At 44.7% G+C, this 26,115-nt stretch overlaps 1 protein-coding gene and 1 pseudogene across 1 annotated transcript in view; one reads left to right on the top strand and one right to left on the bottom strand.

Moving 5' to 3' along the window:
- Positions 1 to 312: 312 nt before the first annotated feature.
- The window catches only part of GRIN2B (glutamate ionotropic receptor NMDA type subunit 2B), a 216,260-nt gene continuing 190,457 nt past the window's right edge, over positions 313 to 26,115 (bottom strand). The window contains exons 9-12 of the mRNA XM_066633361.1: positions 13,468 to 13,628; positions 9,845 to 10,032; positions 5,979 to 6,217; positions 313 to 2,205 (exon numbers count right to left, since the gene is read on the bottom strand). Of these exons, the coding sequence (XP_066489458.1) occupies positions 313 to 2,205; positions 5,979 to 6,217; positions 9,845 to 10,032; positions 13,468 to 13,628 (2,481 nt within the window). The remainder of the gene's footprint in view (positions 2,206 to 5,978; positions 6,218 to 9,844; positions 10,033 to 13,467; positions 13,629 to 26,115) is intronic.
- On the top strand, positions 20,613 to 20,735 carry LOC136658203 (5S ribosomal RNA; annotated as a pseudogene).

Below are 26,115 nucleotides of genomic sequence, written 5' to 3'. Positions count from 1 at the left end.
TTGATCTCACCTCAACCATGCCCCGCCTTTCCACCTGTGAAAACACAAGCCAAGCTCCTACGCTCTGACGTGTGATGGCCAGGAATGCGACTGTGAGTGGGGAAATGAAAAGAGATAAAGAGGGGAGGGGGTTGGGAAAGAAAGAGGTGGCACTTCTCACCAGTGCTGCCCAAGCAGAACACCAGTATTCCACAAAGAAAAAAAAGTAGCAGAAGAGCAGCAAATGGGAAGTAGGTCTGAACCTGCCACCTGCCCCTCCCACACTTTGCATTTCCTTCCTGCACCATCCCCTCCCAAGCTTTTCCCCATCACTCAGACATCCGATTCAATACTGGAAAGTTTCTCATAAACATGCCCGTTGCTGGAGCCATTGAAAGCCCTGGGGTTTTTGTTGTTAGGCACACAGGGGTTGGACTGGTTCCCTATACAGATGTCCTTCTGGAAACGGGCTGGCACAGCCCCGTGAAGGGCGGAAACCACCGGCTTGTTGGTGGTGACAATGGCTCGGAAGTCTGGCCTGGCCTTGGGCCCTCCTGCCACCACAGGCTGCCTGAAGAAATAGGATTTGCTGCCGTGGAGCAAGCACTGGTCATCCCCAAAAGTGGGGATGAAAGGGTTTTGAGTGACCCGGTCGGGATAGAGCGACTTGCTGAGCATATAACCACCACCAATGCCAGGATTGTTGTGGTGGTGGTGGCTGGTGGCGGGCACTGAGGACTTGTTGGCAAAAGTGGACTCGCTTGCTGGCATCTCGAACATATGGGCGTAGGGACTTCCCTCCAAAAAGCGGCCCTTGTCCTTCAGACTCACACTGCGGGGGGCCAGGGCCGCATCTTCCTTCTGCAGATCCACAAACGTGTCGTAGGAGTGCTGCCGGCGGAGCTTGTTGCGATTCTTCTTCTGCGCCTTGGAGGCAGAGTTGGAAGGGCTCTGGGGGTACTTGGTGGTGGAGGTGCTGGTGGCCACGGGCACAGGAGCAGATGGCTGATCCAGCTCTTGGAGGGAGTTGTCCTCACTGATGTCATAGAGATTGCCTGCCTTCTTGCAGGCTTCACACCGGATGCATGGCTGGCGGGTGGAGTTCTGTCCTACCACAGTTGGGGTGTAATTGTGCAGCTTAGATGGGCAGCTGCGACAATAATTTGCCCCAGGACGATCCTCCCAGTCAAGATTGGTGAGGTTCTTCTCCCATGGTGCTGGAACTCCACTCACAACACTGTGCTTGTGCTCATTGTTTGCTCCAAAGTCCCCAGACCCGTGTTTGTGGTGGGTCCTGTTCGTACACGTCCCAGCTCCCCCTATAGTCTCGCGCTTGAAATCATCTCCCCGCTCTTTATAGATATCTGTCAGGTCCACGTGTTCCCAGTGAGGTGAGTTCTCCTTAGCCCGGAACTGGTCTAAATAGAAATCCCTTAGCCCTTCCTTGTCCCTGAAGTAGCGCTTGTGGTCGGGGGAACGGGGACGCCGACGATAAGCTAACTCTATCTCATCAAACTCTCTCCGTGACTTTGCCGAGGCTGGGCGTTTCTTTAAGCTGTCTTTGTACTGCTGTTTCCGCCGCTTCGCAGCGTTGCCCTCAATGTTGCCATAAGTCACTGTGTGGGTGGATATATCGGACACATCCGAACGGATCAAATCATCATGTGCCCCACCACTGTATCGGTCACTCTTGAAAGATAACTTGCCATAAAGATCACCTAGCTGGCCGTGTTTGGCTGGTGGCAAGCCAATATCCAATGGCTTCTTACTGAGAGACCGAGGCTGTGCTGAGAAGGGGGGGTTATCACAGTCATACAGTCCGTCAATGGAGCTGGCACTGCCTATGCTATGGGGGCGATGGTGGTGGTGATAGTGGTCTTGATACACATTACTTTCTTTCAACTGAAGATTACCAAAGGTCCTTTCTACCTCACTAATGTAATCACTGAAAAGGTTTTCCTCGCAGGGGGGGTTGTTATAAGACTTGCAGTCCGAGTGAGTAAAGCTGCGGCGGTGCTCAGAGATATCGTAGACGGATGACTCGCGGCGGATGAAATCCAGGGCACTTTGTGGTGAGCCGTTGACCCCTGAAAGGTTGGCCATGTTCTTTGCGGTACGGAGCAGGCGGAGAATGTTTGAATGGGTATTGTTCATGGTAGCAGTTGGGGAGTTCATAGAAGAATGGCGGTCCTCAATAGCCACTCCATGGATGCAGCTGTAAATACCCTGCAATAAAAAAAAGAAAAGAGAGGTTAGCAAGCAGGGAACTCCAGCAGAGGGGCTGCAAGGCCTGCACAACAGAGATATTGAAAAATCCTGGATTTTGCTAGCGCAATCTATAGTCCGTATTTTGATATCTCGAGGTAGCAACACGTGTTGTTCTTTCACTTTTTATCCTTTTGCTGTTGCTCCACTCTAGTTTTGTCTCTCTCTTTTCCCCCCTCTCCATCATGGTATTTGCATGAAATCCAGAAACCTGTTCAGTTTTTTCATGTGCTATGTCTCTGAAGGGTCACAGGAGTGCAGTTGAGGGGTGCTCCTGAATTGCTCATTACTGTGGGATGCCTCCGTGGCAACTGAGGCCAGGAGCACTGTTTCTCAGTTCCACTTTTCATACCAGCTATGACCACTCCTTGGTTTTAAAGACTTTGATGTGGTCTTCCTTGCCTGGTAACTTTTCCGTTAGATTGCTATGATGCTCTCCATCATGAGACTGCTCTTGAACATGCTCTTGATTCCGACAACACTGCAGATTTCAGTCACCCATATGCTGGTTGGTAGTCAGGTCCACAGGGTGGGTATTACGCTACTACTGCCTCATTGCATTGCCTTCCAGTGAGCCTCTGGGCCCGATTCAGGATTCTAGTTGTATTCTATAATGTCCTGAAGGAGTCATACTCACTCCCTTTGCAAATATTTTTTAGGCTCTTGGGAACAGGCCAAAGGAAACATATGACCACTTGGAAATTGGAGAGCTTAGAGAACTGCTAAGTATTCGTTCACTTGGCACAGCCTCCCACCCCTCTGCTTAGCTTCTAGTCCCTGTTATTCATCTTGATCACGGCCATCGACCCACAGCTTTGTGCTAGTTCCAAAGTTCCTTTTCCATCTTGCGACAAAGAACTCTGAACAAAATTTAAAATTCTACTGAACTGACTTTTTCAACCAAAACAACTGCATTGCTTTCACCAATATTTAAATCTGTCTTTTCCAGTCAAAGAATTTGACATTTTAAAGGCATCCTCTATTTAAATCATCATTTTGGGACTAATAGCCTAAGCTGTTAGATGAAAAATCTAAAGATGAAAAAAAAATCTGCATCCTTATAATAAATAGATTGTGAAGTTACATGACTATCCCCAAACCATCCTTGATCTACGAAGGGGTCAAACTGGTGAATTTATAATGTGACCAACAGCTTTCACATAAAGCAACTATTTCACAGAAGCATCACCGTGCAGTGTGATAATACTGGCTATAGTCCAACAATGCAGCCTTCTGTAGCTAAGATTTGTCCACTGCTGGCTCGAACAGAGCAATGGATCTTCATACACATTTACCATAGCTGACAATAGGAGCCCCTTGTGAGTGCAGGGGTCTGGATCAGAGATATATTTAGTAACAAACTAAGGGTGCAATCCTAACCTACTTTCCAGTACTGACCTAATGCAGCTTCAAGGTAAGGGAACAAACATTGCCATACCTTGGGGGGGTGGGTGCAGGGGTCTGGATCAGAGATATATTTAGTAACAAACTAAGGGCCCAATCCTATGGTCCGCACCGCGCCTCCGTGGTGCGGACCACAGTCGCAAACATGCCGTAAGGCACATTTGCGGGGCTTACTGCCGGGTTCCCGCCACAGGTGGCTCAGCTCCAGCCGGTGCTGAGCCACCGCACAGCGGGTGCCCGCAGGCCACAGCTCGGAGGTGCCTGCCACCGCCAGGCTGCGGAACCGCAAACAGGGCGGGGACAGGGGCATTCTGGGGAGGGGGGAGTCCACCATGACATGGGGAGTGGGCGGGGAGGCTGGCGTGACGCAGGGAGGGGGCGTTCCAGAGGCGTGCCTGGGGGTGGGCAGGAGGAGGAACCGCGGAACTCTGCTCCGCAGGATCCTCAGCACTTGGGGAGGCCGCGTGCCTTACATGAGTGCCTTTACTTTAGTGGCCCCCTTTGGGAGCCGCTAAAGTGAGTAACCCCATTGCGGGGCTGCCTCCCTTGCCCAGGGGAAGGGGACGAACGTCTCCTACTCCTGTGGTGCCTCCCACGGTAGCACAGGAGGCGCTGGATTCGGCAGCAGCCCTCATGGTGCCGCTGAGCAGGGGCTCCCCGGGCAGCTCAGGATTGGACTGCCCATTAGGAATGGGCAGTAAGGGCGCAATCCTAACCTACTTTCCAGTTCTGACATAATGCAGCTTCAAGGTAAGGGAACAAACAATGCCATACCTTGGGTGCCCTACCTTAGCCTCCATGACTGCCCCTCCCAACTGCAGGATGCAGCACATGCCCCCCTGGCACAGCTATGCCAGTGCTGGAAATTTGGTTAGGATTGTGCCCTTAATTCCATTAGAGCTTATGATATTAAGATATAGAAGTATCAACTGTCTGCAGGACTGAGAAGAGGAAGAATTCAGAAACGTGAGATGATGAACAAGAAAGAAAGACCATTTTGGGATCCAAGTTCATTTATAACCAAGGCAAATGGAATTCACAGCTACTTGCTGAGGGAGGGGTGGCTTTAGGCAGCAATTCCCTTTTTGTCCCTCAGCACAATATTTCCAAAAACTTTGGGGAAAGTCACATAAAAGTCACGAACCTTACAGAGTTGTCCAACAAATCTGAAAGCTTCTTTTGAACCTTTCGGTTATATGACCAGGGATGGAAGAAAACTTTTTCCCTTTTTAAATTGACCTAAGTTCTGGTCTCAAAATTGAGCATTCTCTCGCACTTTCAAAGGACATAGTTTTCTGTAGATCCCCTTTCATGGTAATATTCCATTCCAAATGAGGCCAGAAATGACAACATAGAGGGAAATGATGAAAGCCCAATGGGTGCTTGAAAGCATAATGGACAAAATTGGTGAATAATACCAAAGACAACAGCCCGTCTTGGTTGGAGTGGAGGGAATGGTCATAAGTAGGGCCTGCCAGATCAGTCAACCAGAGCAAGTCAAACACCTTTAATGCTCTTGTTGGAGCAGAATGAATGGCAGCTGCTGCCCCCCACCTGTTTTCTCCCCAGCCCCAGAATCCATCCCTCAATGGTGGAGGGAACTGCCATCAGGATCATGAAACACGGAGCTTCTTAAGAGGGCAGATGCAGGCCACTGGCATCAGTCGGGACACACAAACAACTGTGACATACACACAAGCACACACAACTCAGGCACACACAAACAACTGTGTGTTTGTACTGCTGACGGCACTACCCTCCACTACCTGAATATCCACATAAAGATTCCTTGCTCTCGTTGGTTGCCATCCAGGGGCAGGCAGCAATTTAGCTTCTTGAGGGATTAAATGGGTTAAAATTAGAGAGGGGGTGGGCACCTTAGCCTGGGAGGCAGCAGGGGGGAGGAGCCACCACTGCCCTTTCTCCTGCTGTGATGGGAGCATTAAAGGCAACTGTCTTTCTCTGGCTGACTGATCTGGCAAACCAAGAACCCATGAGGATGATGATGATGATGATGATGATGATGATGAAGTGGAAGCATCCCCACTCTGCCTTCCGTTGATTACATTTAGGTCTTCATTTAGAGAATTTCAACTCTGCCCTTCAAGCAAAACAAACATCAACAATAAAATAATATAAAACATAAAAACAATTACTATAAAGGTTTCAGCAGCACTGAGCAGAAGCCAAAAAGTCAATGTACATTAAAAGACCTGGGCAAATTAAAAGTGATCCGTCTGATGCTGAAACGAACACAGGCTCTGTGCCAGGTGTACTTCTCTGGGGAGGGAAAGCATTCCACAAGAGGGGACTTGGCAGGCCATACTCACCCTGCTGATGGAGAAGACCATTCCAGGCTTGCCAGAGCAGACCCCCATGAAGCAGTGGCGGAATTGCCAATAGAAGAGATGTTCACAGATGAAGGTGATGAGGCTGAGGGCCATGGCTGCTCCCAACATGTAGAAGACACCTGCCATATTATCTATGTCCAGCTGGCTGCTCATCACCTCATTCTTCTCATTGTGGCAAATGCCAGTCAGCCACAGAGCTTCTAGCTCTTCCATCTCTCCTATAAAAAGTAGATGGGAAGGATTAAAAGGAAACATTAGAGAAGGTTCAGGTGCAATCACTAGAGAATTACCAGAATTAGCTCTTATTTTAAAACGTTACTGATGTGAAAAATGCTTTACAGCAGTTGTTCCCACACTGTGGATCGGGACCCACCAGTGGGTCATGACCTGATTTTTGGTGGGTTGCAAAACTGACAAGCTGATAAGGAGAATGTATTGAGCCCTATGGAAACTGGAAGGAGCACCATGTGCATGTTTAGTTATGAGTAGGCCTCAGCTCTTACTGAAGGCCAGGTAAAAAGGATCAAAACAGAGGCTTGAGTGGTTGGTCAAATGAAACTTTTTTTTTTTTAGTCCTGTAAAGCGAGATGGGTCCCAATAGAATGTCATTTTAAAAAGTGGTTCAGATGCTAAAACGTTTGGGAACCACTGCTTTACAGGGCTCATCCTGTGGGACCTCACAACAACCACTTGTGAGCAGCCAATCTTGTCCCCAAATTAAGGTGGCAAAAAAGAGGCTGGAAGTGATTAGCAGGTCATTGGCTAACACCCAGACTCAAGCTGGTGAGGTCACAGGTCAGTCTTCTCATCCACTAGATTATATTAGCTGTATACTGTATTTAGTAGCTATGTTTCAAACAACAGGCCAGTATATTACAAAGTCAGGATATTGGGTTCTACATCAGTCAAAGACAAGCATTTGCATGGAAAGGCTGAACAAGCTGATTTTAACCATTGTGTCATCTACTGTGTCTTATACAATCAGCAATAAACCACGCAAGTGTGATACCACACCAAGGATTTATAAGTTCCAGGCATATACACAGGGTGTATACACAGCAAGGCAGGGTGAGGTAAGCCTAGAGTTCTTTTATCAAACAATAAATGTTCTGAGACTTGACAGCTCCACCAAACTCTATAAAAAGACACTACAAACTCCAAAGATTATACTATTTTATTTATGACATGCAGATCAGAAAGCTCAAAGTGTGTGCTAAGCAATTAGGGGTTTCACGTTAACAGATGACTCGCTCGCTTACCTTAGAACTGTTTGATCTGCAGACACCTTGGGGTGGTGCACTTTGGCACACTGCACAAGAGTCTGAACTTCATGATCCTGCTCTGTGCGGGGTCTTGTGCATAGTCCCGCTCTGTGGCAGAGGATGGACTAGATGGCATTTTGGTTGCATCCAACTTTGTGGTTCTTTTTGATCCACTGCAGAATGCCTAGCTTTGCGACCTTGTTATTATTATTGCTGCTATGTGCTGTTAGTTTTACAGCACATAAAATTAGGTGCCTTACAATCAGAAAAAAAAAAAAACCCTTCTCTAGGGCCCTGTTTCAAGACTTACAGTCCAGAATACTATGTGACATTTAAAGGAATGAACCAATTATGTACAGGACTTCCAAAATTCCTGAGATTATAAATAGCTGTCTTATTTGTTTTAAAACAGCAGGATACAAACATCAATCAATAAAAAGCAATGCATGTGTATATAAAAGGCTGTGTGCAAACGATTCTTGCTGAATGATTCGCGTTTGGTTGTTTTTCTTCAGTTCTAGGGATTTAAACCTTTTGCAATATCCTGAAATCATATCACTTGTTGTTTGGTGTAATAGTTATTATATATGGCAATAATCAGAAATGAACCCATAACAGAAATAATAAATTATCTTAGCAGTTTGTAAGGCTCAATACGTTTGCAAAAATACAGATGGTATTTCTTTCTCATGAAGCCATCATAACACAGAATTCTCAGTAACAAAAGGGCTTTAACTAAGGGCATCACATCTTCCACCATGCCTTTTTAATTAGCAGGGAATATTTAGCAGATGTGGTCCAAAATATTGTTTTTCTGTATAACTCACAATGCAGTCCAGAGACCTTAATATGACTTTAGTATATAAAAATTTATCAGAGTAATCAATATATTTGTTTTTGGATTCATCTTGTAATGTCCCACATCTTAGATATTATCTTGTAGTTCTTTCTATATGAAGTGCCATCAAAATCTTAAGTTGCAGTCAGTGGCATAACTAATGATCGTGTAGCCCGGTGCCAAGCTCAAAATGTTGCCCTGGAAGTGATGTCATAACCGGAAGTGACGTCATGCCTGAGTTTTTTTTAAAGTGAAAATTGGGAAAAATCTGCTTCCTTCCCCCAGCAGCTTGCCAACCACTTGCTCTGCTGCCTCCCCCCAGTCAGTGGTATAACTAAGGCATCTATCTGCTACCTGGTGTCAAGGAAGATTTGTAGCCCCCCCCACCAGACAAAATCAAATTTAATTAAGTAAATAAATAAAAAGTTTGCCCCTGATTGGTTGAGACACTGTGCTGGGGTGAAGAGGGATGGTTATTCTCCCCCTGCTAAATATAAGAGGGGCACCACTTGAAAAGTGCCTTTTTACCCAGTTAGCAGGGGTAACTATATATGATACATGGAAATGTGAGCCAACTCATATTATCACCTTATTGGTTTCATGCTTTATCATGATAACATGTATTGGCTCTCAAAACAATCAGTCTCATAGGTCAGTTTTGAGTTAAGAAAATCCACTTTTTGTACCATAAGGCAGTTGTGTTTTCATTTTTTAGTTAATTGGCCATAACTTTTGATAGAATATGGATATGCCAATGCAGTTTGCTTCATTGTATTCAGCCTTAAATTACCTTTCCAATGATATATAACATGATGGTATTATTCATACATACCAAGATTTTCACAATTTTGGTCACTAATGTCAAGCTCAACTTGTTGCCCCCCTAAAGCTTGATGCCCGGTGCAACTGCTACCCCCTGCACCCCCTTAGCTATGCCACTGGTTGCAGTGATATAAATGCTTTGCACCTGAGGAAAAAGATGAGTTACATTGGGGGGGGGGGGAAGGTGATTGGCCACACATACATTAACACACTGTTCTACGAATGCATTTCAATTGCTTCCTTTTTGCTGCAACACTTCGTTAGTGTTTTATTAATGGACTACATAAAAATAACTTTTAATTTCTCAAAACTAACACAGTATGCAGATAAAGGGCAAACCTGAAGAAATCTTCTCCAATAAGGAAGCTGTCTTTCCATTCTCATTGAGGAAAAGGCACTGTTACCAGTAACATTAATCTTTCACCGATAAAAGCAAATCGGTTCAGCTTTAGTGAAAGGATTGTCAGATATTTTCACTCTGTGATTTACCTCTGAATTCCCCAGATCTCCATTTAGAAGTGAATGAACCACCTTGACCTTCCATTCCCCCAGCTTCATTTGCAATTATACTACGTTTTCATTTGCTTTGAGACAGGGAACTATACAGGAGAGTGTAACAAAAATGTTTCTCTCTCAAGATTCTCACATTTGTTAATTCCACATTTAAAAGCATACTGACATACGTTTAGATAAAGTAACCTTTGCCATGTAATGCTCTCGATATTCTTTGAGATTTTTTTACTCTCCCTTTAATACTATTAATAATATACAAAACTTCCACTGTTCCTCAGAGCAGTCTTTTGAGTGAGCAATGAAAAGGGGGGGGGGGGAATCATGCCAGTTTCAAAACAAGAGGGAAATAATAGTTCCATTCACTGAAGATTTGGTGACTCAGGAACTCTCTCCTCATCTGGATCACTTACCATCACCAAAAAGCTGCAGGATGGCAAGATCTACTTGCCGTTTCCAGCCAGAATTCTTCTGGATTGCAATGCCGTAGCCTGTGGAGGCAAAGACCTTCCCACTGCCAATTGTCACTAGCTTGCAACCTTCATCCCTGCCAGCCATGTAGTTGAGGACTGCGGCATCATAAATGAAGGCATCCAGCTTCCTGTGCAGCAAAGAACCGGGAGATAAAACAGTCAAGAGGAGATTCTGTCCCATCCTAAATCACATACGACTGACGGAAATGCAGAGCTCAAGGGTGGCCTTGGCAAACCAAAAATGTGGGAAGCCATGCTATAGGACATTTTGCCTGAGTGGAGTCAAGTGGGAAGACCCCTCACTGCATCTGCTTAAATTTCTCCAATATTTTCCAGCCTAAAGAATCTAAAGATCCTTTGCATCCCCTTGTAAATAATTTGATTCACTCCTGAGCTACACTTCCATCTTTGGCTACAAATGCAGCTGCAATTCAGTAACATGCCACCATAACTACATGGTGAATTAAGGCATTAAAGCTGACCATCTCCAAACAAAACAGCTGGAGAGATCGTGCTAAGCAAAATGTAATTACTCAAATTAGATTTGGCCGGGACCCCTGCTCTTGTGAAGAGTCCCATGGGCATCTTTAAAGATGACAAGTGGTTAGGAGATCAAGTTATGTCTCCCTAGGAGAGCAGTAACTTCAGCTTTATAATGCCCCACTAACCTCAGACTAAGGAATGGAACCAGCACTGAATCAAAAAAATTGCTACTTCCAACACTAAGGGTGCAGTCACCCAGCTGCAGGTCATGCAGATGACCGCTGCTAGTATGCTGAGGTTTTCTGTTTCATGTCTTATTTGGGTTTCTCTCATACATCCAGGTTGTTTCATATCATGTGTAGCCCTCCTCCTGCTATAAATAAGTACCAAGGGTATTTATCCCAAAGCAAAAGCTTTCCTACTCCCTCAAAATATGAATGAAGGAACGGAAAGCTGGCACTAGCTAAGGATGCACAGGGCTCTGTACAAAATTCAGATGTTAAAAAATGGAATGACGGAGAGTTTCTAATGCATCAGGAAACAAGATCAGTTAATCTGAATCCAAAATCCAGGTGAGAAAAATGGCGGAAACATCCCAACCTGTGTTTTCTAAAGAACAGATTGTCTCTATAAGGAATCCACTCCTTCCCAGCAGAATAATTACATTACTGGGTGAATAGTGATGGAGAGGCTTGGAATGGGACTCAGTGAAACTAAACTATTTTCCAAAAACGCAAAAAATAAGCATACAGTATTCTGAGCCCAAACCTAACCCTACAGTGAAACCAATCATATCATGAGGAGCAGGATATGGTACAATCTCTTCCGTAGTGAGCCTCCAAGCACTCCCCTATGTCAGTATTGCAAGGAAAACTATACTTCCCAGTACTCTGGGCACCTCACAGTGGGCCACAGCAGCAGGCCAGAAATTAGAGAGGGAAGGGAGGAAAAAAAAACTTTCTTCCTTTTAAATGTTGCTAGAACAGAAAGAAAGGCACGTGAGGGTGGGTAGGTAGGACTTACAGGCAGGTAGGTGGGAGGAAGTGACGTACTGATTTGCCTGAAAAGACTGCAGTTCTTCTACAGTTTGCATTTGAATCCAAGCCCTATTGAGGCAAGCATCACAAGCCCACCAAGATTTCCAAGCTACGAAATAAGAATACTGGCAAGGAGAAGGAGAGATAGGAATGACTGTCTTGGAAAAGTTATGGTAGTTTACATGAATGGTTTATCATGTGGATTGGCTATTTTATGAGGAAAGTGGCAGGCAGGCAGGCAATGGTGTCCCGAAGGACGTACAGCACCATCACGGAGACATTCCATGGGGAAGACTGCAGAGTCTTATGGCGAGATGATGCACACATTCCAACATGCTATATGCAGCTTTTGCTAGGTAGGGATTTTTTTTTTTTTTTGGTTCTCAAAAAAAGAAAAAAAACCCATCCTCACATATGGAAAGGGGTATTCCTACACTCATGGTGCAGAGTAGTCTAGAGAGCAAGTTTTCTATGTGAAGTAGGGGTGCATAATATGGAGGTGCATTCAACCCTGCAATCTCTCACCTACACCCTGAGTTTTACAATCTGCAGTGCTAATTCTGTAGATGGGCAGCCCAATCCTGAGCTGCCGAGAGCGCAGGGCTGCCATGGTGCCAAAAATGGTTGCCGCGGCATCTGAGCGCAACCAGGCAGCTGCCAGAAGTTCCTTGGGAGGAGGAGATGTTCCTTCCTTTCCCCCCGGGTAAGGGAAGTAGCTTCATGGCACACTTGGGACACTTACCGCTGGTGGAGCGCAGGCGGTATGAGCTCAGGATTGGGCTCTTAGCTACCCAAGTTATGGCAGCTCTGTGCATTATGATTGTTGCAGCAGACACCAGTATCTGCACAGCAATCACAAAGTGTGGCCACTATTGCACATGCATGCACACTCAGTTTTTAACTAGCCAAGCACTTTTGCCTGAGAACCCTGGCACAATCATGAGTCTCCAATATGTGTACACAGATTTTTCAAAATGAGTGTATTTACAAGGATGGTATTGATTTTTTGTGTTTACTGTGGTGGAAAACATCAGTGAGTCTCTTGAAGCAATCATAATGCTATGATTGTGGTGCTAACCTAATATAATCCTGGCTCTGATCCCAACAGTCTGATCTTTTGACATAAAAAAAAGGAATGGATCTCATATCATGGCTATTTCAAGATGACCAGGAGAACAGAATTTTGGGTGAATTCTGGCCTTGACTCTTTTAAATATTGCACTGTACCCTAAGGTGGGATGGGCAAACATTTTGGCAGGAGGGCCACATTATCTCTCTGACACTGTGTCAGGGGTCAGGAAATAAAAGAATTTACATTTGAAATTTGAATACATTTACATGAATGAATACATTAGAGAGGGAACTTACATGAATGAATACATTTTACTTAGTTTATTTATAATACACATGAGAACTATAATAAAGGCATGTAGACTCACATGAGAACTATGACCTGTTTGCCACACACCTTTTGCACAGTGAAAACATACAGACTAAGCCAGAAACACAAGGAGACATAAATTGTTTAGAGGCAATTGGGAGGGGACGTTAAAATAATGCCAGGGAAAAGCAGAAAGCACATGGAGACTATAAAAGGCCTTGCTCTAACTCAGCCAGCAGCTTGTGTCTAGCGGTTGAATCTGGCAGTTGTGGGCCAGCACGGGCTCCAACAGTCTTCAAAGGGCCAGAGGCTCACTAGAGACTGGGGGCTCCCTGTGGACCTGATTGGGGTTCCTGATGGCCCCAAATAGCTCTGGGCTGGAGTTTGCCCACCCCTGCTCTAAGGTATTGTTTCCAAAGACCAGGGTTTTTTGGAAAATAGGTTTAGTTACACTTTTATTGCTAAACAAAGAGAACTAAGGACTACATGAGCATTAACTGATTCTAAACAATGCTGTGGTACATATAGCATATGCAACTTTTTAGTAGGAGGTGTATTCTGGAGTAGGTTACTCAGAGTCCTCAAAGAGATCGTCACACATTCAGGTTTATATTATCAACCTCATGTGAAACAAGAATAAATGTGGAAGGAGGCAGTCTCACCCTGTCTTCAGCGAGGATAGCGCATCTTGCACTGATCTTTGGTTGAACTTCACCATGTATGCATGCATCAGTTCATAATTGTTGCGAATGTTCCTCTCTGTGCTGCCGTTGGGGACTGTCCCAAAACGGAAAGGTGGTGAGAAAGCATTTGGATTTTGGAACTGGAAAAAAAGAAAGACAGGTTATCCGGTTCTTTCAGTGGTTGTAAGAGTGCGCATTGGATTCCCCAGGAAGTCAAGTAGGAAGGAGCTCCACAGCTTTAGTGGCACACTGGCATCAAGAAAGAACAAGAGAGGAACTGCAAAGATGAACTGAAGATGTATTTCATTGAGCCTCACATATCCCAAGTCAGTAACTCTTCTCTTCAGGGGCACTGGTTAAACAAAGCCACCTTCTCAATTTCCTCAGAGCTATTTTGAATATTGAGTTGTGGACTCAACCAAATGCATCTTCAGAATGCCTTTGTGGATCCCTCTCTTGTTGTTTTTGCCTTGGTGCTCTCTCTTCTTCCCTATAGAGAGGTCTCTAGACCACCAAGGTCCAAAGAACGTACATGTGTTCACAAGCGATACACATGCATGTAGCAGTAGCGTTCTTTGTGTTTTTTCACCACAGCAGTTTGAGCTGCAGAAGGGACAAGCTGCTGAATGTTAAAAGCAGCCTGCCTCTTTGGTTATCAAAACCACTGCAAAAAGAGAACTTTTAGCGGAAGCACCAGTTACACTTGCTGGCACCTACTTTTGACTGCAGTATTGGTTTTAAAACTGACACACAGAAAAACAAATGCTTCCCCAAACAGAACAATATTTGCTATGCTGTTGAAATTTTCTTCTAATTTGCCTCCTGTTGCAAAAAAAAAAAATTAGACATTGGTAACCTATAATGACCAATAAAGAGAATTGCAGAGTGCAGATAAAGATATAGAGCTATGCAACTAGAAGCAGCCTTGATTCTCATGTACTACTGCTGGGTTCACTGGTTTTACCAGAGTTGGAAAGCAGGTTAGGCTCTCACTCTTGTGGTGTTATCACTGGTGTCACTAGGAAAGGGCATCCCTTTACTTTCTGCCCTAAGTGAATAGTTGCCTTCATGCCTCTGGAGAAAAATCACTCTCTGTTTAGCATGCTGTCAGAGAGAGGGCAAAACTCCCTGAGACTAGACTGTCATCTTCACTGAGAAGGATTCCAAAGGAGGGTGCAGTGTACATCCCTACGAAAAACACAAGCTGCCCTGCACCTCAGACTCCTTGCCATGTGCAAGCTATGCAAGCCCTTCATTCACCCAGCGCTGGCACCAAATTGCTAGGGAGCTTAGAGGAAGGTTCTGCGCTGGCCCCTCATGGTGCCTCTGCCTGCCCTCCCGATAATATACTGGGCTCTACCATTGCTCCTGGCACTGAGGGTTCAGGGTCATTCTGAAAGTTTGGCCCTCTGATAGACATGAGTCTTCAGCCAGTGCCCTACCTTGCCTGCCTCTGATGCTGTCTCAGCAGCCACCCATCCGAATGAGTGGCATTTTGCTAGCTGACCAAGAGCCCCATCTTCACTTCACTGCCCAATGGTGGCGAAGCTCCTGTGACAGCCCTGACTGCCATAAAGCAGTCAGTGCCTGTTGCAGAAGGCACTCTGACAGCACCTGAGTCACTGCACTGTCTGTGCCTTCCCGCCCCCACCAAAGCCAATGTCCCCACTCACTGGAGTAGGTAAGACCATGGAAGAGGTGGGGGGGTGGCAGGAGGACAGAACAGAGACAATGTGGGGGCAAAACTGGGAAGGGAGGGGACATAACAGGTGATGGGAAGGAACTGTCACAAATAGCCCAAGTCAGATCTTAGCTGTCTGAGCTGTAAATTCCTTAATGAGGCCCAAAGGCAATATTGAATGAACAGATTAAAATACAAGAAATACAGAAGTTAACAACCAAATGATGAATCCTAGATAATAAAGAAATCTTAAAAATCACAGAGTTAACTAAAACTATAATTCTCATATCAAGTCACACATGGTCTCACTGGCTTTCCAAAAGTCCAGAAGGCAAGATCCGGAATATGAATGTGTTGAGGATTTATGTATATAATTCATTTCAATTCATATGCATTTTTGATTGCCTGGCATTGAGGCTGAGCTGATAAAATACAGGGGGTATTATTGTTTCCCAACTCGGCGTTGTAACACTTAACAGAAACAACTCTTGAAAGGAGAATAAGATCCATCACAAGAGTTCCAAATTTTGAACCAGAATCAAAGTTTTGCAAAATCACAATTTTAATAATAAAACTAGAATATTCTGAACATTATCCTAAATAGAAATGCATAGATACTGCTGAGAAACAGCTTCCCACAGTCTCAGGACAAACACAAACAAAGCCCTGTTCCATCCATTCCTGTGGCTGCTCTCATTTTTTTCATATTGAGAATTTTTGAGGAAGAGAGCTTCTATTTCAAGTCACCACTAAGTAGTTTAATGCTAACCACCCCAATTCACTGAGAGCTTTGCCCTCTGCAATGTAGGAGCAGGCCTGCTCGAAGTGGCGTCACTAGAGGGGATGCCAAGCACTAAGTTTTGCAGGGAGCCCCATTGCAGCGTGAAGTAGCCCCTCGCCCTCTAGAGCCAGTCTAGGCAGGACCAAAATGGAGGCGAAGGCCAGAGACAACCCAGAGAAGAAGCGCTCTGTTTTGCTTCCCCCACCCTGAATGGCTCTGAATGGGAGGGGGAGGCTCCCTGCAAAACTTAGTGCTTTGCACCCCCCTCTAGCTAAGCTACTGCCTGATAGTATGCCCCTTTCTTTTGTAGCCTTTGTCTTCTCCTCATTCCAGAACATCGCCAACAAACTGTCCTTGTTAAGTAAAGCAGTGATGCCCACAGAACAGACAACAAATTGCATATTTTTTAGAATTTTATCTGTCTGGCAACTCTGGTAGTTGGTTAAGGCAAAGGTGGAAAATAGGGAAGAGAATGGGGTGGAAGCCATCCTGCAAAACCCTTTGCTGCTCCCGGTGAATCTCTCATAAAACTCTTCTCAGGCTGAACTGCTGTAAGATTTTATATGCTGACTTGGTTTACTCAAGTCACAATCAATGCTTTCTGGGGTTTTATGAACAGTAAACTTTAGCACTAACAATTACGAAGGCTCCTTAAAATCCATACCCAGGGAGGTGGGGGGAGGAACAAAAGCTGCAGTGCAAGCCAAGGGCTCAAAATCAGCATTGGGGAGGGCTATTATTAGAGTTGTCATATTACACAGATCAGCAGGCTTTTCACAGTCTTTAAGGCATCTCACTCAGTTTCCATTTTCCCTGTTAGCCGGGCTGGATTGCCAGATTTCAGTTTTTCTAAAGGCAAGTTTCTGACTGCTAAGCAGGTCAAGATCTGAGCCAAACCAGGCAGAAAATACTCATGTGATCCTACCATGAGAAGAGACTGCTCCTACGCTCTATTCTACTAGTGAATGAAGGAAGGCAGAGCTGAGATTGACATGGACAGGAAGCACTGATAAAATGCTTTCTTCCCCTCTCATAGAACTAGGAAAAAGTTCAGGCTCCATTCAGCTGTTTTAGGATGGAACTTACTTAATGGTTCCTCTTTGAAGCTATTGGGTGGAAGCAAAACAATGGAGAAATCTAGGATTTTAGAAGAGTTGTGATCGGGCAACCCCCATCTCCAAGAGGTAGCAGCAAAGACAGAAGATTACAGTATCCTTTTTCCAATTCAGATCTTATTTCATGCTTTAAAATTATACTTATTTGGTTAGTTATTTTTTAATCATTTAAAAGTGTGGCATGTCTACATACAGGTAAGTGGAGTATGTACAAGGTTTGCAGCTGAGTGCTAATTTGGTTGGGAAAGGAGTGTGAGGGAGAGATTCCAGTAGAATGACTTTTGCTGCAACCTGAAGAGTGTTCTCCTCAGCCAGTGGTTTTTGGCTAGAAATGTAAACCAGACTCTGTTCTACCTCTAATTTGTACTATTAACAATGTAGTACACTGCAGGGCTAATGTAAGCCACTCTGTCTTAATCACAGGCTCCCCAATCTGTAATGTGCACAAAATGGACTGCACTGGCATTCCAATAACAATCTTAAAATGGTTAAAAATAAAACAAAACCAGAACAAAATATGAAATAAGACCTGAATTGGAAGAAGCATTAGCTCCTTCTGTTGTGGTTGGCTATTCTTCAGGGGGAGGAGATTCTGCTGCCCAATCACAGCTATGCTAACATCATGGATTTCTCTACTGAATTCGATGGGCAGCTCTCATTTCTGCTCCAAGGGTGGGGGGAAAAAAAGCTTCAAGAGCAGGAACTCCTGTCTTTACTTCTCTGTTCCTGGAGTGGAGCCTGGGAGCTTCCAAAGAAGCTGGAAAGCAATGGTGAGGCTAGTTTTTACAAATGAATGGCAGATCATTGGTATGACTAATAAGAGCTTCCCTTCCCCACCACTGCTCTGGTATGACTCTCCTGAAGACCTGACCTGAGAAGAAGCAACAAGAGGATCATCTGTGCTAACATGTATTTTGCTTTGATGCTTCCTGGGCTTCAATTAGTAATTTTAAAGACAAATTCCACCTGCCTTTGGTTAGTCCCATCTTTCAGCTGCCTGAGGTAAGCCTGTGTATAAAAACCCCAAACATTCACACCTACATGTTGCCCTTGGGTTTTAAAACAGTGGAGGACAGACTATTGCAGGGTAAATGAGCTGCCATGAGAGCTTCCAATCATACAGGAAGCTGGAGGAGCGGGGCTGGCAAAATAGTCTCTGGTTTAAGAACAGGGGTGATACAAGCATGTCTCAGTTGTCACCTGTTGTGACATGGTGAAGGGTATGTCAGAGATAATAGTGTCACCTAAAGGTGTCCCTTTTACTACGTAAGGAATTGCCATGCATAAAAAGAGGAAGAATAGATTATAAAGGATACCAACGCCTATGCAGCAATTTAAAGGTTACACTATAGACTCATGGAAGAATCCCACGCACATTTACACAGAAGGTCCCATCAATTTCAAATTCACCCTGGGAAGGGTTCTATAGGATTCCACTCTCAGGCTGCAATCATAAACGCAATTACTAGCAAGCAAGCCCCACTGAACAAAATAGGACTTACTTCCAAGTAAACATGTATAGGACTGTGCTGTCAAATGACTTAACGTTAGTTTTTATTTAGCCTTTGAGAAGTCAGCTACACATTATTATTGTAAACTTCCTTGAGGTAATTTTATGCCAAAAAGTGGGACACAAATGTTATAATAAAAACAAACATGTTACATGCAACTGTCTGCAAGAAAAGTGCAATGGGCCATGGCCTTGCTGCAAAGGGGCAATTTGTAATGGAGATGCAATGGTAATCTTAAATCCTCCAATATCTACAATTTGCATAGGCAAATTAGACTGCCTGGATTTGGTGAACAAGAATTCACCAGATATTATGCCAAAGCATCGGAAGTCAGCAGAATATTCTCTCCTCAGGGCTGCAGAGAGCTACTTTGTAGCTTAGTAGCACTTTTTGCCAATTTAATACAGTGCAGGCAGGAAGTGAAATGTACTGAACAGCCATAGCTGCTGTGATATTGTGGTAAACAGATAAACATATGGGTCTGTGCACCATTAATTAAGGGTGCATGGATACGGCAGACGTACGAGGAGTACATATCATCACCTCCTACTGCAAAAAAGCACTCTTCCTCCTCCACTTCCATATACGTCACTCTGTGAATTGATATAAATTAGAACTCTCTGGAATAGCAAAGTGTACAGTACACTGTTCTTTGCCAGCAAGAATGTTATATTCTAGTGGTAACATTAATCCCTCGAGCTGGCAGAACAAGCGAAATTGGCTCCCTCAAATGAAATGCAGAAATATACATTAAAAGGTATTTTCAGTGTGCTTCTGCACAGCTAGAAAATAGGTGAAAAATGTATTTGCTCAAATATAAGCTGGCATTTTTTTATTTTTTTTTGGGAAAGTATGACTAGACACAAGAAGTCTAGTAAAGTGCATCACAGAACCAAGCCGCCCTGTCAAAGGGACGGACTAAGCACCCATAATGAAAGCAAATTATGTCTCCAACCCTGTGTCTGGTATGTGCCCATGAGACACTTGGAAATCAATAGGATTTCAGTGTGCTTAACTCTTCACAGAGTTGTAAAGAAACAGATCACCACTGCATGTTACAAAGTTGCCAACTAGATTTCATTACCATATAAAAGGGTGCAAAAGAAGTACATGATCCTTGAATCAGACTGTGTGATCCCTGGGTTCTCGGCAACAGATGTGTGGTGGTTACATTAGGAACAGCTAGCACACAGGTGAAAGGCTAAACACACACACACACACACACACACACACACACACACACACACACACACACACACGGCAATTCAATGTTTGCAACTTGTAGTAATTCTCCCCTGTTCCCACATCCAAGTCTGCAGTCCTGTGCAGAGAAAGTCTGAAAATGAAATGCAAGGATCCATGAGATACTCAAGCCCAGCGATCTCTGGTCATAAGCTTGACAGGAACACACATAAATATTCATCCCTAGTCTTCAGGCTTTGTGTTCACAACACTGAAGGGAATCGATGCCCAGCTGCCACTCAACTGCCCATGGGGGCCTGAGGAGTGAAGGAAGAGACTGAAGGAAGAAGAACATTCCTTACTTTTACAGAAAAAAAATATTCTGTATCATAAAATTTTTCTTTTCTTTTTCTGGAGAACAGCCTCGTTTCTGCCTCTCTGAGTAGGGATTTTGAAGAATTTGTTCCGAGCCTGTATGAGTGCAAAGCATTTGTGAGTCGGCGACTGCTGAATGAGGTCAATTAGCAGAAGGCCCACAAAGCAGCCTCCTCCCCCCAGAGGGCCTTTGTGTTCTAGGTTGTAGTGCCGTCAAACCCATCTCGTGCCAGGCACAGGGAGGTGTGTTGCTAGAGGCACGGCGGGGTAAGGGGAGCCAGAAGTAAGCCCATGGCAGAGAAGAGCTGCAAAACAAGTCCCCCAAACCTGAACATTTTTAAGTGGGGCCCGGTCACGCATCTTTTGTGGCTTGCTACTGGCCTTCAATGTCTATTCTGGTTGACTAACCTGTAGTTTCCTTCCTGTGGATAGAGACTGGTGTTAACTCAAAGGCTGAATCCCTGCCCAGGATCCCCAGGACTTGCTGCAAGAACTGTTACCCTGCACATGCCCAATCTTGTCTGATCTTGGAAGCTAAGCAGGGTCAGGCCTGGTTAGTACTTGGATGGGAGACCGCCTGGGAATACCGGGTGCTGTAGGCTTATACCATAGTCTTTCGAGACTGAAGGTTGCCAACCAACCATTTGGTGCTGAGTTACTTTCATGTAAAAGGTAATTTGTTCTGAGCCATCTCAAAAGGAAAAAAATGTGAGGGATCAGTAAAGATCTTAGGAACTCTTGCTGGAGGTGGACTCTTAGAAAACCTCTGGCATTCTCAACCCACTTAAAGTCCCAGTCGCCCTGCCCCTCCCCCACACGGGCTGCTGGGCAAGCTACACAAAACATCTGCAACCAGTATCTTGATAGAGACAAAATGTAGCACTATACCACTGTAGCAGCTTTTTATATACAGAAGAGGAAAAAAAGAATTTAACAAGGAAGTGGAGAATTAAATAAAGGGCGAGTTATTATTGGCTGGTTATAAACAGAGAACAGAACCATGTGAAATTCTTCCTGACAACCTAGCAAGGTGATTTAAATTCTGGAGATATTTGACAGAACTTAGTGTTATGTCCATTTGAAAAATATAACTTTTCTACACCCCAAAATTGTAACAGGTATTGAGTAACCATCATAATGATGGAGATCACAGTGAGTGTTTCTTCTACCAATCACCCAAGTTTGGAATTTGGTTTTGTCACTTTTTTCATAGTCTGTGCAAAAAAACGGTTTCGTGGATGGGCATTAAAAATTAATTAATCATTCATACAGCTCCAGAAAACAGCCTAATAAAGTCCTGTTTAATCAAAGCTCATTGTAGGGGGGAAATACAAAATGTCTGTGGCACATTTATCAGCAGGTCTTGACTGTATACTTTTCTAATGGTTTCCACAAAAGGTTGCAAGGATGGTGCAATGGTGCGTAAGTTGGGGAGGGGGAGAGAGAAACAGATAGAACTGAATGTTCATATATTTGTGTTTAATTTGCATGAATCTTTACACATGCAGCTAGTGGCAAGCACAGGTGGGCAACTGTTGAAGCCTGCATTCCTGGTGCAAGTGGCGGTGTACATTTGAAAAGGCAGGAACTCATCATGATACCCATACGTGACCACACTCCATTTAGGGCCAATCCTAAACTCCATTAGTGCTGGTGCTGAGCTCCAGCCATGGCACTGGGTGTCACAAATCTGCCCTAAGGCATTTCTATGGCACCCAGAGAGGAGGGGTTATTGGCACTGGGCCAGCTGGGTCTCTGGGGCTTCCCTGGCCCTTCTAATGCCTTTTGAAGGCATAAAAACATCACTTCCAGTTTTCACCCAAAAACCAGAAGTAGCTTCTTCTTTTTTTTTGCACTACGGGGTCGTTCTGAAGCTCACAGAGGCCGTAGGCAGATGCAGCCTGTGGAGGGTTTGAAGGGTTCAGGTGAAGCCAAGGCTGGTTCAACATGGGTCTAGGAGACCCATGTTGAGCCAGATCCGTGGATGTAAAATCTGCAAATAAACAGGCTCTACCTGTACATATGGAAATGAATGGGAACCCAACTGAAACTGGGACTCTAGTGGGTCCTGACCCACAGTTTGAGAAACACTGGCCTAGACATTAACTGCAAATGGTAGCATCTCAGTCAACAGCTGTGCTTTTAACATTGTGGCTGTGTGCATGCAGAGAAAGATATAGGGCGCAATCCTAACCCCTTATGTCAGTGCTTTCCAGCACTGACATAAGGGCAATGCAGCTCTGAGGTAAGGGAACAAACATTCCCTTACTTTGAGGAGGCCTCTGTGAGTGACACCCAACTGCAGGATGCAGCACATGTCCCATTGGCACCGCTATGCCAGTGCCAAAAAGCACTGATATAAGGGGTTAGGATTGCACCCATAGCCAGTGCAAACACTTATGCAAAAGCAAGCCTTCCAGGCCTGTGTCTCAGCCGGTAACAGCATTTTTAACATGTGGCTGTGTGTAGAGAGGGAAGGATGCAGCCTTCTAATTTGCATTTTACAATTACAACATCATGTGAACTGCCATAAAGAGCACAGTAGGCACCTTCTAAATCACCTTTCAGAGAGAGAAATAGCTCAGTTCTGTGGCAGAAAAGTCAACTTCCAAGGTCTTAGACCAAAAAACTATGCATTATTAGATTCACATTACAATATTTTCACAATATAGTGGTGTCTCCAGAACAGATTACCATCAAGAAGCAGGTAACCACTTCATTTGTAAATATTACAAAGACACCCTAAGTCTCCAGTGACCTCTCTCCCAAAGGAAGCCAAAATGGGAGTAGCACTGCCCTGGACCTTTTCACAGCTTGGGAAAACAAGAAGCACAAAATAGTATTTTTCTGTTCCTAAAAGAAGCAGCAGAGTGTATCTGTATGATCTGGATCGAGACCATGGCATGGGAGGTTGGGGGCTAACTCCTCATACTGATACCATGATGTGAATTGTACTCCTTGTCTTCCCCCACACTTAGCCACAAACAGCAAAGCACAAGTTCCTTACCCCCCCCCCCCACAAAGGAACACTATGGGCGCAATCCTAACCCCTTATGTCAGTGCTTTTCAGCACTGGCATAGTGGTGCCAATGGGACGTGTGCTGCATCCTGCAGTTGGTTGTCACTCATGGAGACCTCCTCAAAGTAAGGGAACATTTGTTCCCTTACCTCAGAGCTGCATTGCCCTTATGTCAGTGCTGGAAAGGATTGCACCCTATGTTGTACGCATATCTCCTGCATAAACATATGATTTTGCCCTGAGTGGTGGGAGAGGGAGAGAGATGGTCAGGTACAAACAATGCCTCTTGGATGGAGAGGGCAGGCAGTGATGACAGCAGGAGAAGCAAGGAAGAACCTTGACAAACTGGTGTGGCTGAATTTTAGAACACCTGCTGAGTCTTTGACTAGTGCAGGACACCTGAAATTTACAGTGCAATCCCAAGCATGTTTACCCAGAAGGAAGCCCCACTGAGTTCAAAGAGACATTACCAGGTAATGTGAATAGGACTGTAGTCTTAGCGAATGGAGGACTTCCCCCACTTCACTGTATTTCCAAGCAGAGACAAGAAGCACCTGTTGCTTCTCCTCCTGTTAGGCAGCAAAGAAAAGCACAAGAGCCAGCAACACTGAAAAGATGGAAACAGTGTTTAACCCAGACTGCATCTGTTGTTTTCTCTTACTGAGTTTTCATTCATTCTGCATTCTTTTGTGAGCAAAAATGGGAGGGCCCCCCCCCCCACTGCTGACACTAAATGGGGCTTGAAATTAGGCCCATAGATACTTTGTTACCCAATCACCCAAACTGACCTGGTCAGACCCATATAGTACAATTAAGTGAAATGAAAGTGAATGAACAAGATGCTGAGGTGGAAAGGGGGGGGGGATAGCACCCAAGTTTCAAAGCAAAAACAAAAACACACAGGGCGAGGTGTAGGGTGTGTCAGGCGGTGACAGCCCTGGGCTCAAACAAAGCTGGAGCCAGCCCTGTCTAGGAAAAAATGTAAGAGGGAGAAAGGGAAAGATTTCATCTTCCACATGTTGTCATCCATAATTCATATTCTTTAAGATGCACTGAACATCCAAAGGTATCCAGCCACATTGCTAAGTGAACCAGAAGTGACTGTGTGGCTTTTCCCCCAGGGCCTTGCTTATGATAGGCGGATCTGGACCATTTCCAATTCCTATCCCCACCGCCCAATTTCAAAAACTCACTCCATTTTTAATGCTCCAGATAATGTTGTTGATAAAATGTCCCCTTTTCAGATGTGTTTTAAAAACCTTTTTTAAAGCTTCTTCCAACATCTGAAAAGTCCTGTCGTTGTCAGGAAACTGCTCAAAGTTCATCCTTCATCTTCCTTGTATTTATTTATCTATCAGATTTTTATACTGCCTTTTCTCCAAGAAGCTCAGGGTGGTGTACCTGGTTCCTTCCTTCCTTTTAACCTCATAATAACCCTGTGATGTAGGTCAGGCTGAGAGAGAAAAACTGGCTTAAGGTCACCCAGGAAGCTTCATGGCTGAGCAGAGATTTGAACCTGGATCTTCTAGGTCAGCGGTCGCCAAACTCATGAGCGCTGTGTTCTGAAAATGCAGTCTCTGTTCAGATCACAGCTAACCATTCTGCCTCCGTGCAGCTCATTCTGTTGAGTAGATCTGCATACCAGACACTCCGGGCAGTTTGTTGCTTGGTGTCCCAGAAGGCTGTGCAACAGGACATCTGGGCAGACACAACTGTCCAGCAGTCTACTCAACAGACGAAGCATGTAGAAGTGGAATGGTAAGCTTCACTCAAGGAGTGGAAGGCTCTCCCCATACTCCAGCCCTGGCCCCCAGGTTGCGGTTTGGAGGAGCCTGTTCTAGGTCTAACACCAGACCTTGGGCCAGTCACTATCTCTTAGCCTAACTACCTCACAGGGTTGTTGTGACAACAAAAGGAGGGAAGGAACTCTGTACACCACCCTAACCTCCTTGGAGGACGGGTGGTATGAAAAAGGGGAAAATTTTAATGAAATAATATTAGCATTTTAAAGAAACCCAAAAACTGTTGTCCATGGTTCAAAGAGGTTTGCATGTTTTGGCAACCGTACAAAACATATTTGCTAGAGACAATGGTGAGATGGACATGCACATCCCAAGGAACAATGACATTTTAATACCTCCTTCTGCACTCTGAAAAAGAACAATAATCCATCTCTAGCTCAGGAACATTATTCAGCCATACACAAACATTCCAGTTTTCATTATTCCAGTTCTTATACTTCATCCCTCTTAACATTTCTCCTACTTTTCTCTCCTGCGTCCTACTATATTTAGTCTCCAAATGAATCTTAATGCGTTGGGATAAACAATTAACTTCATTGTAGAGGGGGCCCAAGGCACTCTCAGTATACATCTGTATAGCATACAACTCCACATTCTATTCGTAGTGCAAGAGTACTAACTGGAAGCCTGGGAAACTCACAACCATCACCAATTGAAGAAGCTGGAACCCTCTTCTCAGTTTTCATTCTGCTGCAACCAGACACGCAAACTGAGATGATCCTCTTCTTCTATGAACTGCCAAGGACATGCAAGGCACCAGTGCAGAACTTGCACCCTCTAAGGTAGCAGTTTTCAACCAGTGTGCCATGGCACTTTGATGTGCCATGAAAGGTCTGCAGGTGTGCTGTCAGAGTTTGGAACACAGCACTTGAAAATCACTGAAAAACTCTTCTGGGCTTTATGGCTCTGTTTTCAGGACAACTGTCTTTAAAAATGAATTGTCTGTCCCTCCTTAAGGAGCCAGGAGAGGAAGAGGGACAGGCCATTGCTACAGACAGTTGGAAAAGCCACAGAACCTGGAAAAGTCTCCCAGAAGCAACACTGCAAGAGATGGAGACATTAAAAAAAAACCATACAGATCAGTGTGCTGTGAAAAGAAAAAGGTTGAAAATCGCTGCCTTTTTTTAGCACTGAACATAAAACAACACAGCTACACACAGC

The sequence above is a fragment of the Tiliqua scincoides genome, chromosome 7 (genome assembly GCF_035046505.1).
Source record: "Tiliqua scincoides isolate rTilSci1 chromosome 7, rTilSci1.hap2, whole genome shotgun sequence".
In the NCBI taxonomy this organism is placed as follows: Eukaryota; Metazoa; Chordata; class Lepidosauria; order Squamata; family Scincidae; genus Tiliqua; species Tiliqua scincoides.
Note: the sequence above shows the minus strand (reverse complement) of the source record. Positions and strands in the feature narration are given on the sequence as shown.